This window comes from Salmo salar, chromosome ssa22, assembly GCF_905237065.1.
Source record: "Salmo salar chromosome ssa22, Ssal_v3.1, whole genome shotgun sequence".
Lineage (NCBI taxonomy): Eukaryota > Metazoa > Chordata > Actinopteri > Salmoniformes > Salmonidae > Salmo > Salmo salar.
The window spans coordinates 13,425,757-13,445,128 of record NC_059463.1 but is presented as its reverse complement, the minus strand read 5'-3'; the positions used below and the strand labels follow the sequence as shown (position 1 = coordinate 13,445,128).

Sequence of the window (19,372 nt, the reverse complement as noted above, 5' to 3'; positions counted from 1 at the left end):
GATGGGTGTTCCGGTTATGTCGCGACGGAGGGGCCAGTTGGATAACTTCCTCGGGCAGATAACGTCGGAAGTCCAGTCGTGAAGGCCCGATGGGGCTCCACATCGGCAGTAAAACGGGTCCGGATAGGTGATTGTAGCCCAGGAGTGGCTGATGGAACTCTTCAGCTGGCTAGCTCCGGAATAATTGATGTTAGCTCCGGGACCGACGTTAGCCAATAGTCACTCGGATAGCAGCTAGCTAGCTGCAAGATCCAGGTGTAAATGTCCAGAGCTTGCGGTAGAAATGGAGAGAAAATAGGTCCGGAATGCTCTGGTCTGAGTCGCGTTGTACAAAACTGGCGATAGCTTTTCGAGCTAAGGGATAGCTGATGACCGCCAACCGTGGTTAGCTGAATTCTAACGTTAGCTAGTGAACTGGCTAACTTCTGGCTAGCTTCTGTTGTGGATTTCAGATTTCAGGTAAATAATACTTCTCTTTTTTTAAATTGGTGAGGCGGGTTGCAGGAGAGTGTTTTGAAGTTGAGTTTTTAGAAAAAAATATATAAAAAGATATGCGAAGAAAATATGTAAATATATATATACACGGGATACGACAAGACGAGGACAAAGGACGTCTGACTGCTATGCCATCTTGGATACTAATGTGTCAGAAATTAAAAGAAAATGTCACAAAGTGCTATACAGAAACCCAGCATAAAACCTCAAACAGCAGGCAATGCATGTCTATCTTAGATTATGGGGATATTATCTATATGCATGAAGCAGCATCTACACTTAAACCACTAGATGCTGTTTTCCATTGTGCCCTTAGGTTTATTACTGGTGATGGTTATAGAATTCCGCATTGTGTTTTGTATTAAAATAAATTAGGTTGGGCCTCTTTGTATGTATAGAGTGAGTAACATTTTCTCGTGTTTATCTACTAAGCACTCATGCAGAAACTTCCGATTTATCTATCATTAATTCAATTTAGACTTGCAAATGAAAAACCCAGTCTCAGGCTTGGATAACACTGGAGGCCCCTTCGGTCTCCACAGAGTTGGGTAAAGCTGCTCTCTGCAATGAGATGTTCAGGTCCCCCTTTGTCAGTTCAGAGTAGTGATCGAAGACCTCTATGTTGATAAATGTGTCTGTCAAGATCAGAATCTGTAGACACACCTCTGCCACGCCTTCATTTCGTTGATCTCCACCTCAATCGAATAGCGGGTGAATAGCACGCGCTCCTCAAGCTTAAGTTCAAAGTCAGAATACTCTTAGATAGAAAAGTGCATAAAAAGGGAAAAGTGCATAAAAAGGGAAAAGTGCATAAAAAGGGAATTACGTTCCATTTATGCGGGCTTAATTAACTCGGTTCAGAATTCCCCCCTTAGAGCATAGATTGTATACATAAAAGAGTTGACAGTCAAAATGACAGTCAAAATGTTCAAAATACGAAGCAACAATAGAACAAATGGCACTTGGCAGTAACAGTAGAACTATAACCATTAAGCGATATTTTAATCAATTTGAGGATAGTGATGATTATGCTTGACTGAGTATTGTCCTTCTGTAATTTTATTCCCATTTGCAGTTCTCTTAAGGGCCACAAGATGGCAATGCAGGATACCAAACAAACTAAATGTTACCGCCTCAAGCCCTTTACCAGTTTCCACAACATGATCTTGCAGCATTTGTCTTCCTCATGAAAATCGCAGAGACAATGAAAATAGCATTGAGACATTTATTTATTTACGTATGTATGTTTTCCATTTAGACTGAACGCAAATACAGCAAACACAAACCACCAAGCACTAGGGGGGATGTAGAACAAACAGGTTGAGGTGAATTGAAGGGTGGAAGAGGAAGAGTGGGGTGGACAGTGCCTTATGTGAGCCTATGGAATCAGCCAGTTAGTTCTGTCCTATTGGGGCCTGTGACTGTTTGTAATCCTTCTGCTCTTCAATATATTTTTGTTCCAATTCGTATTATTCCTACCACTGAAACAGTGTATCATAGCTAATATATAGATTTACGCAGTTCTTCTATTGGACCTTATGAGGTTATGACCTCAAAACCACATGGAGAGTGGATGGCTGAAATGTCAGTAGATCACACTGGTAGGCTAAATAATTACTTCCATGGTTTCCAGTGGCAGTGACTCCAACAGTAAGGCACCCATCATCAGTATAACAAGTGCACTGCATTAGTACTTACACGTAGTCTGTAGTCTTAACATTGCACATTTGTGAATCCTCTACTACAAAATGTGCACAACCTCATACCACTCTTCCAGTATATTTGTAACGAAATGCACACATAGAAGTATTTATGTTCATACATACAATATGCCTCCCACCCTTCAAAACAGCACATCAGCTATACAGAGCAACTTCTTCCTCAATGTCTATACTGTACAGCAAGTAATAATTTTCAAAGGTGTGTGTCCAGTATAGAAAAAACACACATTTCTAACAATATCGTTGCTGCCTATCGCTGCAAGCAAGTGCCTTAACATGAATCCAGTGTCATTTGACCAGATAAAATGAAATAAAATATACAAAATAACTGTTAGGGACTCTGTTTCACAGAGACTGAACTTTACAGCAGTTAAGACAAAGTTCAAAGGATCTTCTCCGTTACTTCAGGGTGAAGTGAGAGTGGAGTAATTATGCCAAGCACGGTAACAAAGCCATGGGAACACGGTGGCAGAACTCAACTTTTAGATTCAACTCCATCTTGGAACGTTTTGGTAGTGCTTTTTATATGCATAAGAGTTCACAGTTCTCTTTTAAATAGATTGATAATGGATTACAATAGCGAGGTGGCTACAAAGAGACAGTTATTGCAAGTCTCACAAGCAGTTAAGATTGACCGCTGTAATAAACAATATCATATACTGTAGGAGATGAGAGCAGAGCGGCACACCAAAAATGAATCTGGTTCTCCTCAGTAATATTTTCAAAGTTAGTCCACACAGGGAACAATGCATAGTATTTATTCAACAGTTTGTTCCAGCATAGTTTTTGTTGATTTCTCAGACAGACTGACTGACTGACGAATGTATATGCAGCTGTTGAATATAGCTTTAGAGTTATTATCCAGAGAGTATACAGATTTGGCCACGTATACAGATTTGGCCAGGCAGGGCTATGGAGGCCTTGCTAGGTGTTCTGAAACAGGTTCCCCGCCTGTCTATCTGTCGAAGATGATGGAGTTTGGCCTTAAACGTGTCACACTATGAATCCAGGCTTTGTCTGTGAAGGTACAGAAAAAGGAATCACACACGTAATAATCATTTTTAGGGAAGGCAAGAAACCCGCCGGCTCACATTCACCACCACTCTTATAAATACAAATGTTGAACTCATACACCATAACTTAAAAACGAAAGTAAAAAAAAATCAAATCAAACATATCCTCACACTTCATAAAATAATTAGATACTGTAAAACATTATATTAAAAACTGCTCATTTGACCAGACTATAGCTTTGTCTCAAATGATGCCTTTTTCCCTGTAGAGTGTACTAGTTTTGACCAAAGTAGTGCACTACATGGGGAAATGGGTATGATTTGACTTTTGCACTACGTGACCAGCATTTGCGACTGAAAGTATAACAGTATGATGACTGAAGGAGAACAGGATGAGGAGAGGAGCACAGAAGGGGGTGTGGAAGGATTCTGTTTGTATTAATCCAGAGAACGAGCGTCAGAGCCTGTAGTAGTAGTAATGCACCCTGAATGCCAAGCGGAGTCCCAACTCATAGTCTCTTGATGTTGTAGAAGTGTCTGTCCACGTATTTCTTCAGTTGACTCTCCTATCAGTATAGGCCAATCACCTTTGCTGGACATGCAGTGTCTACACGTTGCAGAAGTATATTCCACAGAATCCTTCTTGAGCACTTCCTGTGGACGTCAGTTCAACGACAGCTCTGTATCGTATCGTTCATTCCCTCGACTACTTAGAATCATGCATGTGAGTATGAGACGCTAAATCGACACATTTTTATTTATATTCAGAAAATAAGCAAACACTGGACTTTAAATTAGATTGTTCTATTGTTAAAAATGTTTAAAAAGCTAGTAAGACAGCTGTTGACTATATGTGTCACGCTGGTGACAACAAGCATTAAAGGCTGACCCTCACTACTGGCCCCTGCAGAGCACCCCTCCCCCCAAACCCCTTCCTCACACTCCACTCACCCAGTCCCCATGCTTCATGCATGATGTCAGCACAGAGCAGGCATCTCCACGGTGACCATATATTACAGCAATTTGTGGGGGTGGGCTATTGAGTTCCTTAAGAATAAATGACCAGTACTTACAGGTAAGTCAATGTGTTCTGGGGAAAGGTCAATCAGATTTTTTTGTGGATTACATCGTCGTCGCTAATAATTTCATTGAACTATGCTGATCGGGGGTGATGAACCATTAACATGCCATTATGTTTGTACTGTACATACAGAGTCTGTCTGGGGATGTAGAATACCAGAACCATTATACTGATCTCTCACGATCCCCGAGCTAAACAGCCCTATTCACGACCAAATACAGGTGTAGGATCTTCATTACGCACGCGCACACACACACACACAATTAAGATCCTACATCTGTAGCCCTATTCTTCACAAACCATGAGTTAGACCTCATGGGGGTCTACTGTACGAACACTATGCATTTTCTATGGCATTTTCCAGAGGAAGAGTGGTTGGTGGGTGAGGGTGAGTCAGAGGCGGCATCACAGTCGGTTCTGGCTAAAGGGACAGGAGAGGAGGCGTATATTGTTGTAGAGGAGACAGAGATTATTTCAAGGAGAGCTGTCTATTGTATTGTAGTATACACTGTGGGTAGGTTACTGTAGTCCTCTTGCAACGGTGGAGTGGGGAGAGTCAGGGAGTTGATGGGCTCCTGACCCCACTCCCAGGAACCACCATGAGATATCAGGACTGAAACAGAGAGAGAACAACACAGAGCTCTGTGAAACAGACTGACACTGGGATAAACAAGATGGTTTAAACGCAAATTGAGGTTTGTCATCATGAATCTTTCCCTGGAGGCAGAACTGAGCGATTTCCACTAGATGGGCCAGCTGCAAAGTCAAAATTGCCTATATCGTAAAAATGTTGGTCTAAATTTAAGGTTAGGGTACGGCATCAGGGTTAGCAGTGTGGTTAAGGTTATGGTTAGGTTTAAATCTGATTTGATGACTTTGTGGCTTTGCCAGCTAGTGACCACTCTGCAGAGTTGCTTGCAGTGCAAGAATCATGACAATAGATTGTAACCTGCATTTTAAACAACATGATTGACTTCCATGTCGAACATACTGTACGAGTGAGCTATGGCATATTTAAAGCCACCTATAGCCTGTATGGCATACATTCACAAATAAATGCATACGCGCGCACACACACACACACACAAACACACTGTCTATCACTATCTCCCTACTTATCGAGGCAATACCACGGTGTCTTGACAGTGATGTTTACATTGCAGCTCCACCTACCTCCGATTTCCTATGTTGCTCCTTAGCGGGAGACTCTGTTTCCCTGACAACCACTGCTTTTGTCACCAGCATGTCAGGGTGTTGCTGCTTAGCCTCCTGTATCGCCATGGCGAGGGCCTGTGTGATAAAGGTCACTGTTCCCATTAAATGGACACTATTCATTTGCACCTCAATCAACAATATTGGTGTCTTTGAGTGTCCATGAAAGATGCCATACAAATGACATGCATTTCTACAGTGCTTCTAACTTAGTAACGGCTGTGACTGTTGTTCCTCACCTGATGTTGGTCCACATCATCGTCTCCTGTGATGATGATCCTTTTCTCAATCCTGGTCTCGGAGTAGCCACCTTTCACTGTCTGAAACACAACACAGTCAACATCAATCTACTGATCAGATAACGATTGTGACCTTTCATAGGTCTATAGTGAATATTAAGTGAAGAGGAAGTGTCAAGACCTTTTTTTTTAAACGGTCGCAGAGGAGACACGAGGGGTTACCTTGGTAACTTGAGTTGTGGTTGCTGAGGTGACATTGTCGGCGGTGACTGTCAGCGGGGACACTACGGCCTCTCTCCCCAGGGTGCCCGCCTTCACCTGCAGCACGGTCATTAGGAGAAAGAAGGGTCACTTACATTATCAGCACAGCTGCTACGAACACATGCACACAAACACACACAACCAGTGGTTGGATTGAGCCGGAGCTACCCGGAGCAAGGGTCAAAGAGAGACAGATGGAGCCTAGCTCCAGCACCTTATGGGTCCAACAAGGATTTTTGATTTCATTTATTAGGATCCCATTAGCCGACACGTAACGAAAAATATATTACAGACAAAAGACTTTACAATTTAAATACATTTAATAAACATTAACATGTAGTGTGTGTGTGTGTGTGTGTGTGTGTGTGTGTGTGTGTGTGTGTGTGTGTGTGTGTGTGTGTGTGTGTGTGTGTGTGTGTGTGTGTGTGTGTGTGTGTGTGTGTGTGTGTGTGTGTGTGTGCTCATCTATCAGTTAGTACATACACACAACAAGTACTGTAGGTCACATGGACGTTTTGCCATGAGGTGTTGCTTTATTTGTACTTAGTCAACAACAAAAAATCCAACTGTTTGCGAAGAACAGGCAGCAAGCTGATAGGCAGCTTTACCACTCTTGGGTAGAGGAATGACTTTAGCTTCCCTCCAGGCCTGAGGACCAAGACTTTGCTCTAGACTCAGATTAAAGATATGACAGATAGGAGTGGCTATAGACTCAACAGCTTTCCATCTACATTGTTAACGCCAGGAGGTTTGTCATTATTGATCAATGACAATCATTTTTCCACCTCTCACACACTAACTTTACAAAAATATACAATTCAAACTTGCAATGGTTTTCTTTCATTATTCGTTTTTTTATGCATGAATACGATGGCTCACTGTTCGTTGTTGGCATTTCCTGCCTAAGTTTGCTCACTTTGTCAATTAAGTAATCATTAAAATAACTGGCAACATCAAATGGTTTTGTGATGAATAAGCCATCTGATTCGATGAAAGATGGATATGAAATTGTATTTCTGCCCATAATTTAATTGAAAGTACTCCAAAGTATTTTTATATCATTGATCTTGGCTTCATAATACAGTTTCTTATTTTTTGTTGTTGTGCTTAGTCACACAATTTCTCAATTTGCAGTAAGTCAGCAAGTAAGATGTGCAGGCAGACTTATTAGCCACTCCTTTTGCCCCATCTCTTTCAACCAGACATTTTTTACATTTCTCATCAAACCATGGAGCCTTAACAATTCTAACACTCAGTTTCTAAACAGGTGCATGTTAATCAATAATTGGAAGAAGCAATTTCATAAATTCATCAACTGCACCATCTGGATGCAGATCAGACGCACAAATATTTCTAACATCATCCACATAAGAGTCACAGCAAAATATTTTGTTTCATCTCTTATACACTATTTTAGGCCCAGCTTTTGGAAGTTTGGCTTTCCTGGATATAGCCACTATAGGGTGATCACTGCATCCAAAGGGTATGGATACAGCTTTAGAACAAAGTTCTATACATGCGAGTGATCTTGTTTCTGTAGTTTTTGTAAACACCCTGGTAGGTTGATTAATAACCTGAATCAGATTACAGGCACTGGTTACAGTAAGAAACTTCTCAAGCGAAAAGCTTGATGAAAACCTGTCAATATTCAGGTCCCCAGAAAGTAGACCTCTCGGTTTACATCACATACACCATCAAGCATTTCACACATATTATTTAGATACTGACTGTTAGTACTTGGTGGCCTATAGCAGCACCCCCAAAGAAAAGGCTTTAAATATGCCAGATGAACCTGCAACCACAACACTTCAATAACACTTGACATAAGATCTTCTCTAAGCACATACAGCAACACCTCCCCATTTGCATCCATGTCTCTTCTATACATGTTACATCCTTGTATAGCTACTGCTGTATCATCAAATTAAGTATTTGATGTTAGCAAGTTATTGATTTCCTTAACCTTATTTCTAAGGCTACATATAGGAGTAGGATAAAAAGTAGAATAAAAGTACTAACCCTCACCCTAGAATGGTAATACATTATACTTACAGCAGTTAGCGTAACCCTAGCCGCTTTCCTAACCCTAGCCCTAACCTTAGCTTCATGTCCACACCCTGGTTCAACCCTAACCCTAGCAAAACCCTAACCTTGGCTCTGCCACCTCCAAAGTCCCAATTTAAACCCTGAACACAATGTCAAACACACAGAAACACACACCCACCCACACACACTACGCTGCTGGTTCAAGGTATAGCCCAGCCAAAATACAACTGCATCTTTACCCACTTCTCTCTACATGACAACATACAGTGAATCACAGACACTGCTTCAATTCAACAACAAACAAGAGCATTGTTTCATGGGAACCTTTATCACTGCGTCAGCTAAAATTAATCAAGAGCTACAGTATAGGACTACATTTCTGGAGTCAGAGTACAGTAACATAGTCTATTGAGTGAGAGGAGGGTGGTGGAGGATGGTAAGGTGAATTGTGTACTTACATGGGAGCCATTTTCTATACTGGGGAGAGGAACTTCCTTCCTACTGCCAACTTCCTGGTTCTGGTTCTGGGGATAAAGAGAGGGATGAGGAGAGGGAGGGAGGGAGGAAAGAAAATGTCACTTGGATGAAGGGATGAAGTCATCATGTTCATGCTGATTAAACTAATCAGGGAGAAGAGCAATGTGTCCATATGGGAACAAGCAGTCCTCAAACCTGATCACCAGATTGCATGCAGCTACCATGACCGTAGTGAATCAGAAGCAAGGTATTAGGATGAATTTATAAAGCAAGTTATAAAGCCAATAGGCAGCCAAGCAGGAGTGTAGCGTAACAATTTGATACAGAAGTATGGTATCAACATGGTAATGTACCAACTAGCAAAATTCAACCCAACAGATCCTCCTGTCATTATCATTACAGCATGTTTGTTGGCACTGTGATACAAATTGGAGTTTATTTAAATATTAAGTGCCATAGATAACCCAAGCCAATTATGTGGTAGCAGTAAAACATACTGTAAACGTGTAACTCGGCACAGTTTAGAAGGGGGGAGAAGTCTTTATAACAAGCCTATTTTAAAAGGATGCACATGCAAAAATTGTGAGGCAATATTAAGGTAGAAAACTAAACAAACTGGCAAAATATACTCTCTAAATGTGCAGCCCGTTATTTGCACATGCAAAACCTGTCATGGCAGATTTGAGTGATTCTCTATACCCTTTCCCCCATGAGCACCATATTTACACCAGTCCAGTTCCTTTCAAATCCACCAGGGGGATTGAATTAGTGTGCAGTTCAGGGAGAAGGGTAGTGAATCAGACTGCAGCCAGAGCTTGCAGAGCATAGTCTTCAAGCCTTTCTGCTATTGTCAATAGAGTGTCTGATACATACCAGGTCGCCCTCTGGTGGCTTAGCCACGTCAGTGCTGCTGGAGACCTTTGTCTCGTTACAGTTGATGTCAGCCTCCATTTGCTGCAGATACACACACACAAACGCTACTGTATCGTTGCTTACTCCAAATCAAGAGCACATCTGCCAAAGAGGCTCAACACACTTGATATGGCTATTTGTTATCTAGAAGACTATGTACCTACACGTAGTGTACAAAACATTAAGAACACCTTCCTAATATTGTGTTGCACGCTGCAGTGTTGCAGTTCTTGACACAAACCTGTGCACCTGGAACCTACTACCATACCCCGTTCAAAGGCACTTAAATATTTTGTCTTGCCCATTCACCCTCTGAATGACACAGACATACAATCCATGTCTCAATTGCCTCAAGCCTTAAACATCCTTCTTTAACCTCTCTCCTCCCCTTCATCTACACGGACTGAAGTGGATTTAACAAGTGACATCAATAAGGGATCATATCTTTCACCTGTTCAGTTTATGTCATGGAAAGAGCAGGTCTTCCTAATGTTTAATACACTCAGTGTATTCAAGTCAATCAATTTCTATGCTTAACACACACTGACTTGGGTTTTCACTTCAAAGAAACCCGCTCCAACACAGCTCATCCTCATCATTATATGAATGACACACCAGAGGCACCAATTACATTTTAATCAGGCACCTTTGGGACCGGCACAGCTCCATGCTCTGCCATTAGAGATGAATGGAACTCCCGCATGCTTTCATAATTATTTTTAATGTCCTGTCAATACTTTTATCCCTCTATAACAATGTTATTAAAGTCCCAATGCATTAAAAAACATGATTTGATTTTGGCCTTCCATGGTGACATCACCATGGGGTAAATGTGTTAATTGACCAATAAGAAAGAGAGTTCCAAACCTCTCTGTAATAACAGCTACATTTCCGTTTTTCCCTTCCCTTCCTACTCAGACCACTCCCAGACAGTCCTAGCAAAATTGACAAATTGCCCTTTGCTAAGAAGCTATTTTTGTTTATTTAAAACAATCACAGTAAGGTACTTAATTGTTACCCAGAAATGATTTGATATTGAGATTTTTTTTTAAATGGCTCCCTTGGACCTTTAAGTCATTGTGGTCGTGAGAATATGTCACTCAATTGAATCAAGAGCTGCAGTACAGCAGAGCTACGGAGAGAACAATTATCATCTATATTAGGATTATATTAAATGACTAATTACATTTCCTTCTGTTTACAAAAATATAAAACTATATTGATGGGGTAAAAATTAACCTATAAATGGTCTTACTGTCTTATTCACTCAGTGTTTCCATTTCCCGCTGAAGATAATTTCAGATGCCTTCTGGTCAAACTGTAGGGCCACTCTGCTACATTTGTCATTTGATCATTAGCATGCACTAGCACTGGTAACACTAATCTGCACTGGTACCAAAGTGACTCTTATCAACTGGATGCAAGGATTTCCTTTGTGTTGTCTTAGGAATGCGGCATTATCTCACCAACCCCCTTGTCACACCTCTGGGTGACAGAGGTTCTGTGTGATAACATCCTTTAAGTCTGATATCTGATTTCACTTTGTAATGCTACTGTTCAACAACTCAAATGTTGAATCCAAACTGAGATCTTATAAAGGGGTCATTGTCTCTTTCTTTTCTGTTCCTGGCCTGCGCTGGTGAGATTCATGCTCTCTCTCATTCTTTCTTTCTCTCTCCACCTCATGGACTCTTGGGGCATGCCCTTTCAGGCTATGACTTCTCCCCCTCTCTCCCTCTCTGATCAATCTGAGAATAATGCCGTCAATACAAAGCTTGTCAATGCTTTGTAACTTGAGGTTTATGCCTTGTATGTGATTTCAGTCATTTTACAATGTTAATTAAATGCACTTATATTTAAGAATTCCATTCTCAGACCTTTCTTGATTGCCTATTACTGTATCTCAACTGTAGTCTCTTGCATATTGCAAACATATCTTTATGGAGTCAGAAAACATTTTAAATAGGCTAAATGTATAGTCCCGGATCGCATGTGAGGCATATATGATCAATATTACAACACTAAACTGATAGCACTTATCTGGTAGTAGATCGGTTTGTGCTTTAGACAACTCATCTGTCATGTTTGTTGGCAAAGGACTTGGCTAGAGCACAAACAGATTTGACTACTGTACCAGGCTAAATCAAACATCAAAACACAGAGGGACAGGAGTGAGTCCATACGCATAGACTGATCTAGTGTACCTGCTCGGACATGTCCATGATGTTGGTGCTGGTGACCTCTGACCCATTGGTGTGTGTCTCCATCTTAGTGTCGGCCTTCCTCAGCATCTGGGCAGCGCTAACAGCACTGGGGTCTTTCCTGGCTACTGGGGGCTGCAGCAGGAGGAAACAGACAGGTACACTAAGATTTCATCAACCATAGACAGTCTATTCTTCTCCAACGTCGTCAATATTACCTGACGGTAAACAAATCTTTAACAAATGTCCTAAAATTGAGCCCCGAAGTACAGTATCAGTCAAAGGTTTGGACAGACCTACTCATTCAAGGGCTTTTCTTGATTTTTACTATTTTCTACATTGTAAAATAATAGTGAAGACATCAAAACTATGAAATAACACATGGAATAACATAGTAACCAAAAAAAGTGTTAAACAAATCAAAATACTGTATGTTGTTTTCTATGTTTGTATGTTGGAAATAATTTTGGGTTGCTGAATCACTTGAAAGACACATGAAAATCCATCATATTTGAATCTTACTTACGTGATGTCTGAATACTGCATATTCTGTAATGTACGTGCTGTGGCCTTGACATGTTACTGACCATGTTAATCCTTAGTTCAACTACAATACATTTCTTATAAAAAAATTACAATACTGTTCAAACAGACAATGAAGCAATACAAGTATAGTCATACACTACATTATCAATTGTGCATCACTTCATTTCAGACCAAACATTTAGTAAAGCAAGCATGACTGACAATGGAAGGGAAAATACAAGAAAACATACACATTTCACAATAATCTGAAACAACCAAAACAGCAAATGGACAAACCATAGGAAAATAAATAAACAAAATCAAAAGATTAAACAAAAATATAACAAATAATTGTAATACATGTAAACATAAAATTAAAACATCAACAAACAAAAAAAATGGCAACTGAAAATGTTCCAACAGAAAAGGTGACTGGTGATTTCATTAAAGGAACGAAGTTATCTACTTCCCCAGTCAGATGAACTCATGGATACCATTTCTACGTCTCTGCATCTAGTATGAAGGAAGCTAGAGGTAGTTTCGCGAGCCAATGCTAACAAGCATAAGCGCAATGACTGGAAGTCGATGGTACGTACTAGCATGCTAGCAGTCACCATGGTCTTCCAGTCATTTCACTAAACCTAGTTAGCAATTGCACCAACGCTATTTATCAACTTCCTTCAAACTGCATGCAGAGACATAACAATGGCATCCACGAGTCCATCTGACTCTGGGGAAGTAGATAAAGGGCTTCATTGAAAAAATAATGAAGTATCCCTTTAAAGGCAGTATTCGCTCTCAGAAGCAGGAGGGAGGAGACGGGGAGTGGCAAGGATCAGGGATGGGGTACATTGTGTCTACCTCATGGCGCACACGTTCCTCACGGTGCACAGGGGGCATCTCCTCTACAGCGGACATGTCATGGGAGCCCATGAGACGGGCCGAATAGAACCTGGAGGTCTCCTCAAAGTCGTCCCGGCCCACCTCGGGCAACCGTTCAGGCAACCGCTCCTTCTCCCCCAGCTCAGACAGGCCCTTGGAGAAATCCTCCACGCCCGTGTGGAGGTCCATGATGACGGTGAAGTCCACCTCAGCCTCCAGGCTAGACGTGGAGCTGACCGTTATGCTGGAGCACTTCCTCTCAATGCCCAACTGGGTCTCTTTCATGAAGACCACCGTGTCACGCTCGTGGTCTTCCTCCGAGGTGGAGCCCGGCCGAGGCCTCCTCTCCCAGTTTTCCCTCTGGGTGAGAGAGGGGGTTACAGAAAGATGGCCGCCACAACAAAATCACAACACACGGCCAGTCTGGCCGCAGCTCAGGGCAGGGAGTGACCATGAGAGAGGGGATGATAATGATGATGATGGACAGTGGATGAATGATCCTCTAGAAGGGAATATGCCCTGGCCTGGAGGTGTGCATAAGTACTCATGTAGGATCTTTCCGAGGCCCTGATACCTATTATACATGTATATATTATCATAAAAATCGATCATAAAAACCTTCTCCAGGCATGCAATTTGCCACATCGTATATGGAGACGAGAGGAGATAAATGGGGAAGTCTTACACAGAGGAAATTACTTTGAACGTAATGGAGGGTAGCCTGTGGCATAGTCAGGGTTCAGCCTCTATGTATGCTGCTCATATGACAGAGTTACCCATGTGTGACAGTGAGGAAGACAATGGGGAGTGAGTGACTAATTTACCACAGGGGAGAAATGGGAAAATGGTGAGGCATGCGGTTGAATTCAAAACGTAAAGTGACCTTGGCATCATCTACTGTATCTTCATAAATGGCAAGAGTGGAGAGAGGCTCCTGCGGAGGGAAAGCAGGGGAAGAAGGAGAGCAGCCAGAGGTTAGTCCAAGCTGGAGAGACAGACTACTAGACATCAGTAGAGAGACTGGGTCTCTACTAACAGACCGTTAGAACAACAAAACAGCACGTTTCTAACATAGAAGGGCAGTTCCCCCTTCCATCTATTTGTGAGTACAAAAAAAGAAGTACGCTTACTACCAGCTTGGACAAGAGAAATGAACCCACCATGTCAAGCCAGTTGTCATACTTGGAATTAGTATAAACTAGAGTGTCGTACAGAATGTTCTATGGACAGGTTGTAAGATTTGATAGTGTAGAACAGCCGTAGCAGCACGGCAACAGTCAATCATTGGCCAAGGACAGAATCATAGAATGACGCAAACCACGCAGACTGAATTTCAAGGGGCTCAAATGGCCAAAGAATAGTGTTTGGTTTCAATGACATAAAGGCAGTTTTTGAAGTCAAAATAAGCAGGCTTGTACTGATTTTATATGCTTGGAAGCCCATTCTGTTTTTTAACACCCAGTATACAGAACGGCTGGTGCTCTCACATGGTGTTTGTTAGTTTTTGGGTGAGGCAGCTTACAAAGTGATCTCACACCTCATTCCATGCCTGATCATGCCAAAGTGTCCTGGGCCTAGACTCAGATTAAACGCAGGGAATGATTTAAGCTGTTTGATCCCAGTCCTAATTTCTAATTATATTAATTCCACTGCCAAATACATGCAAGCACCTAATGACACCAACTGTGAAATGAAAGTGGTGAGTCTCTTTCTGAAAGCTAGTATGTCTGTGTAGTTACAGTACAGCAGCCTGGGGATTGCTGCTTGAGGGCTTGTTGCCTGCCTCTTTTTTTACAGTCTGGGTGGGTCCTTTGCTTTACAAGAATGCACATAGCATCCAATGTATGATCCTTGTAAAGCATTTGATCTGGTTTATAAATAATCATTACCCAATAAGGTACCGTTAATCATTTTCATGTTAATGAAGTTGATATTTTGAAGGGGAAAAAAACATATAAAAAAAAAACATGTCAAATATTTACATTACATTAACCAAACTACTTTTTTCTTTAAAAAGTAACTTTGAGGTCAGGAGATTAATGGCCGACATTTGACTGATGAGCATACTGTACAGTATATGTAACATAGAGTGCCTTTATGGGTGATAATGACATGTTTCTCTCATTTTCTCATACAGTTCCTGTCACAGTCAATTGAGCTGAAAAACATGTATGAAACCATGTCTGAAGTCCATGCCTTCCTCCACATTTCAGCTTGGAAACAGCATGGAGGAGAAGTGCAAAAAAAACTCAGCGCCATGGCAATATGCAAGAGCCTTTGTTTCCCTGCAACCCTCTGCGAAAGAGACTTGCTTAGAGGGTTAGTTGGAAGGAACATCAAGGTTCAAATGTGAATAGAGGGGGAATAGAAGCCAAGAGCAAAAGCATGAAAAGTTGTGTTCGTCTTTTTGACAATCTCTACCATAGCCCTGTTGTGAGTTTTACAGATTTGCAAGCAGTTGTGTTTCAGGTTTGCTGTGAAGCATAAGGGTGAAGGGAGGCAGGGAGGAGTAGGGGGGCTAAATGGGGAGGATCCAAACTCATAGCAGACAAAATGCATTGATGGCGGCATCAGCCAATGAGACGCAGCCAAAACAAGTGTCTCATAAGTTATACACAACCCCCTTCTTCATATACAGGCACATATAAGTTACATGTATATTCAAGTCACTGAAAACAGGAAAATAAGAAAATGGGAGTGTGCGGGTCAGTCTGAAGCTCATGCGATGCTTTTTGCTTCCAAATGACTGAAAAGCCAAGTTACCGAGTGTCTCTTCTTGGCAGCATCCAGGCCAGGCTCCCTGCTAGCATTGCGGTTGATGTTCCGGAGTATGAGTCCAGACTCTCTGGCTTTCCGTGTTTTCACTGGAGGGGCAGGAGGTGCTGTTCTGGGAATCGCTGAAGCTGGAGCTGGAACTGAGGCCTTAAAGCTGAGAAGCTGATTACTCTCTATGGCTTCTCTAGCCACCTGAAAGGGATCGTCACAGGCAGTGCTGCTCTGTTCCTGGACCAGCTCTTCAGTTTTAGCCTCGACTCTCGTCAAGCCTTCCAGACCCCAGAAGCTGCCCTGTATCTGTGTGGCTTCTCTGTGTGACGTGGTTGGGGAGTGAGTCCGTCTTGCTGGACTAGTGTTGGTTGTTATGAATGATGTAGGCAGGGTGAATGTTGGATGAAAGGTGGGTGCGTCGTTCCGGTTGATGTCTGAGGGTCCCTCTGACAAACCCCCTGACCATCTGTACTCTCTTCTAAAAACTCCAATCAGCTCAGACTCAGTCTCCTGACTCCCTTTGTCCTGCTCATCTTTGCATGCTAAGCTCTTTGACCTTTCGGGTTTGAGAGGAACGATCCTAGTTATTTCTGACTGACTGCTGCCTGATAGTCTTTGAAAAGACCTTCTCTGACCCCTGACCTCTGACATGAGACCTTCCATGTCCTCCCCCCCAGAGTTACTGGCTTTTCGCTCATGGGTCTTGACCACCCTCAGTTTGACCTCTGCTATGTGTTCTTTATTGTCAGTCATGCTCTTCTCTCTACGATCAAACTCTTTAACCTGTTCTGCTAAACTATCCCATTCTTTCTTATCAGGACCGTTGACAGAGCCCAGCACTTCATCTGCTGGCTGGACTTCATCGGTGATGAAGCTCATAGCCTGGTCGTTTTCATCACACCCTGCCGGATCATCCACAGCACTTCCCAGAGTCTCCTTGTCTTCTCCTATTGACGTAATGTGGTCCATCTTGTTATCTTCACACACAGCGGCAGACACCACTTTCTCCGTCCATTTTGCCTCTGGTGATCTCTCCTCATCTTTCATCAGCACACTCGTCCCCCAACACTGGTCGTCTGGCTCCTCTCTCGTTGTTCTGTCTTCAGGGCGGTCTATTAGTCCCACCTTTGTCTTCTCTGTAGGACTGTCCTCCCAGTCTGATCCCTCATTGTCTTCTTCGCCGTTCGAGCCGGCGCCCTCTTTCTCATAGACGAATTCTGTTGACATTCCCAGGTTTAAACTATTAGGTCTCTTCTTTTGTCTGTGTCTGTGGGGTTGATGATCCTTCTTAGAGTCTCGGAATGGGACTGGGGTTGATACTGGGTCTGGGTCTGAGACTATGTCATTCTTTGCACCAGAGTCATCTGCTGGAGGTACTTTCCACTGTGTATCATCATCAGAAGATTCAGTGGTTTCAGCTAATTCCACCATGAACCGGCTGTTGCTAGTCAGCCGCGGTTCAGAACATTCATCATGGGCTTCCCTTGTGGTTTTGGGCAAAGGAAAGTTATCAATATCTGTTATCATTTCTGGCCCATCCTCCCCTGTAGCCTCGACATGAATCATCTTGGCTACTTCTGTCTCTTTTTCCAGTTCTTTCTTCCTTTCCCAAGAGGAATCCGGGACTAATGGGGGAGGCGAGGTGGAAGCTTTGTTCTGTTCCTCGGCCTTCCAGTCACGGTTCTGTTGATAAGTGTCTTGTTTCTCAATCAATACCCACTCCTCAGAGCCCTACATGTTGATATAGATTAAACACAGTTAGAGGTGCCAACTGAACTGTAACATAGGTTAACAGCTTCAGTAAAGAGATGTGTTTTTATTGTACAAATAGATCCTCTACAATCCTCCATGTAGATGCTAGGTGCATGCTCATAGACTGTAATCTGCTAATCATTTCTGCTTCAATTGCTGCAATCATACATCGAAATGTTACATTTTACATCAAAATGTATATGTTGGTTATTGCATTTCTTAAAATATTTTCTCAGACACAATGACTGCAGCAGGTCAGATTACAACAAGATGCAAGGGATATCAGATATATCTGAGTGAGCAGTATTTCTATAAAATGGTACCAGGCCACAGTTTCATTACAGATAAATGGTCAACTACAGTACAGTCAGAATGTTATGAGGTAGAAGTTAGAAGAGAGAGGAAGAGGAAGTGAAGAGCAACCTCTGGGGAAGTCACCAAAGTCTTCTGGAAGAAGCCCTCTACAGAGAAGCTGTTTACTGGGTCCTTGCCCCCCACCTGATGGGGGGCCGAGCGTTACCCGCCAGGAGAGGTGTGGAGGGGGAAGAGAGAGGGAGGAGAACAGCTATTAGATGAGCCCCAACTGTATGGTTCTTTGTCACAGCATACTATCCAACTTTTGGTAATTTCGTGCGAAAGGGGAAAAGGAAAGTGAAGGATAGAAAGGGGGAAGAAATGTTGATTCAAGGGGCTAGGGAGACAAGGGATTTTCCAAAAATACTGTACGACTCTCCTGAATCAAAGTCCTATCTGAAATCTAAGAGCCAATCAAGATGAATCTTGAATCAAATAACGAAACATGGGCATAGTTAGCTTCCACCTGCACATTGCAGCTCCCAAATCCACATAACCAACTGAGAAGGTATTTGCAATGCAAAAATAACATTTGCAACTACATCAAAGGCTTTATGATTTCCTCTGAATCTCTCCGAGTTGGACTCCTCCAGGATAGAGAGATTTCTCAGGCCACACGTTGTCATTATTCAAATCAGGACAATAGCGTCGCTCCCTCAGATCTATGTAGGTACATGACAGATGGCGTTTTCATGCCCTCGAGGACGTCTGATGATAATCTCTATGGCTATAATCTGATTGTTCTCAGAGAGCAGATGTGAACGTGTCAGTAGACTACATAAATACCTGGAAACAGACTGCATTGACAGAGCTACACTGGAGAGTACTATCTTTGTATCTTAACAGTACAATCACAATGTGAAAGTGATCAAAGTGGCAGGGGCTTTTGCATTCTGACACAAAGGGAAGATTTTTAACTGTCAGGCAATCAAGGTGGGCAGACGTTTGAGATGGTTGTTGCTCTAATGCCTCATATTCAGTAAATCTCCAGATTTTGCACATCTTCTCTTCAAGTTATTGCAGAATCACTTTTCTACCATCTCTAAATAAACAGGGATTTTACTACAAACGAAGATCCGTCGTCAATAAAGCGGTGAATTGGAAGCTTCAACAATGTGCGGGCCTTCTTGTTCTTTACTAGTGGTCTTTGTTAGCCCAGCACCTTTGTTTTTAAGGATGTGCGTATGACCACAAACACCCTCCTTCAATGATAAACGCAGAACATGATTTCATTTTTTTCTAATTCAATGTGTTCTTATGATCTAGACTGAACAAGAATATAAACACAATATTTAAAGTGTTGGTTCCATGTTTCATGAGCTTAAATAAAAGATCCCAGAAATGTTCCATACGCACAAAAAGCTTATTTCTCTCAAATGTTGTGCACAAATTTGTTTACATCCCTGTTAGTGAGCATTTCTCCTTTGCCAAGACA

At 42.1% G+C, this 19,372-nt stretch overlaps 1 protein-coding gene across 12 annotated transcripts in view; it reads right to left on the bottom strand.

The window, feature by feature from the left end:
• Window positions 1–1,706: 1,706 nt before the first annotated feature.
• The window catches only part of LOC106582844 (band 4.1-like protein 1), a 102,437-nt gene continuing 84,771 nt past the window's right edge, over window positions 1,707–19,372 (bottom strand). For 8 of the 12 annotated variants that reach the window (XM_014166347.2, XM_014166351.2, XM_014166352.2 and 5 more), the window contains 11 exons: window positions 18,007–18,081; window positions 15,829–17,562; window positions 13,949–13,999; window positions 13,045–13,425; window positions 11,662–11,793; window positions 9,419–9,499; window positions 8,527–8,592; window positions 5,984–6,079; window positions 5,762–5,842; window positions 5,484–5,600; window positions 1,707–4,923 (listed from right to left, as the gene is read on the bottom strand). In XM_014166347.2, the coding sequence (XP_014021822.1) occupies window positions 4,918–4,923; window positions 5,484–5,600; window positions 5,762–5,842; window positions 5,984–6,079; window positions 8,527–8,592; window positions 9,419–9,499; window positions 11,662–11,793; window positions 13,045–13,425; window positions 13,949–13,999; window positions 15,829–17,562; window positions 18,007–18,081 (2,820 nt within the window). In that variant the 3' untranslated portion in view covers window positions 1,707–4,917. The remainder of the gene's footprint in view (window positions 4,924–5,483; window positions 5,601–5,761; window positions 5,843–5,983; window positions 6,080–8,526; window positions 8,593–9,418; window positions 9,500–11,661; window positions 11,794–13,044; window positions 13,426–13,948; window positions 14,000–15,828; window positions 17,563–18,006; window positions 18,082–19,372) is intronic. The other 4 variants (XM_014166353.2, XM_045705795.1, XM_014166355.2 and 1 more) reach the window with 4 other exon arrangements.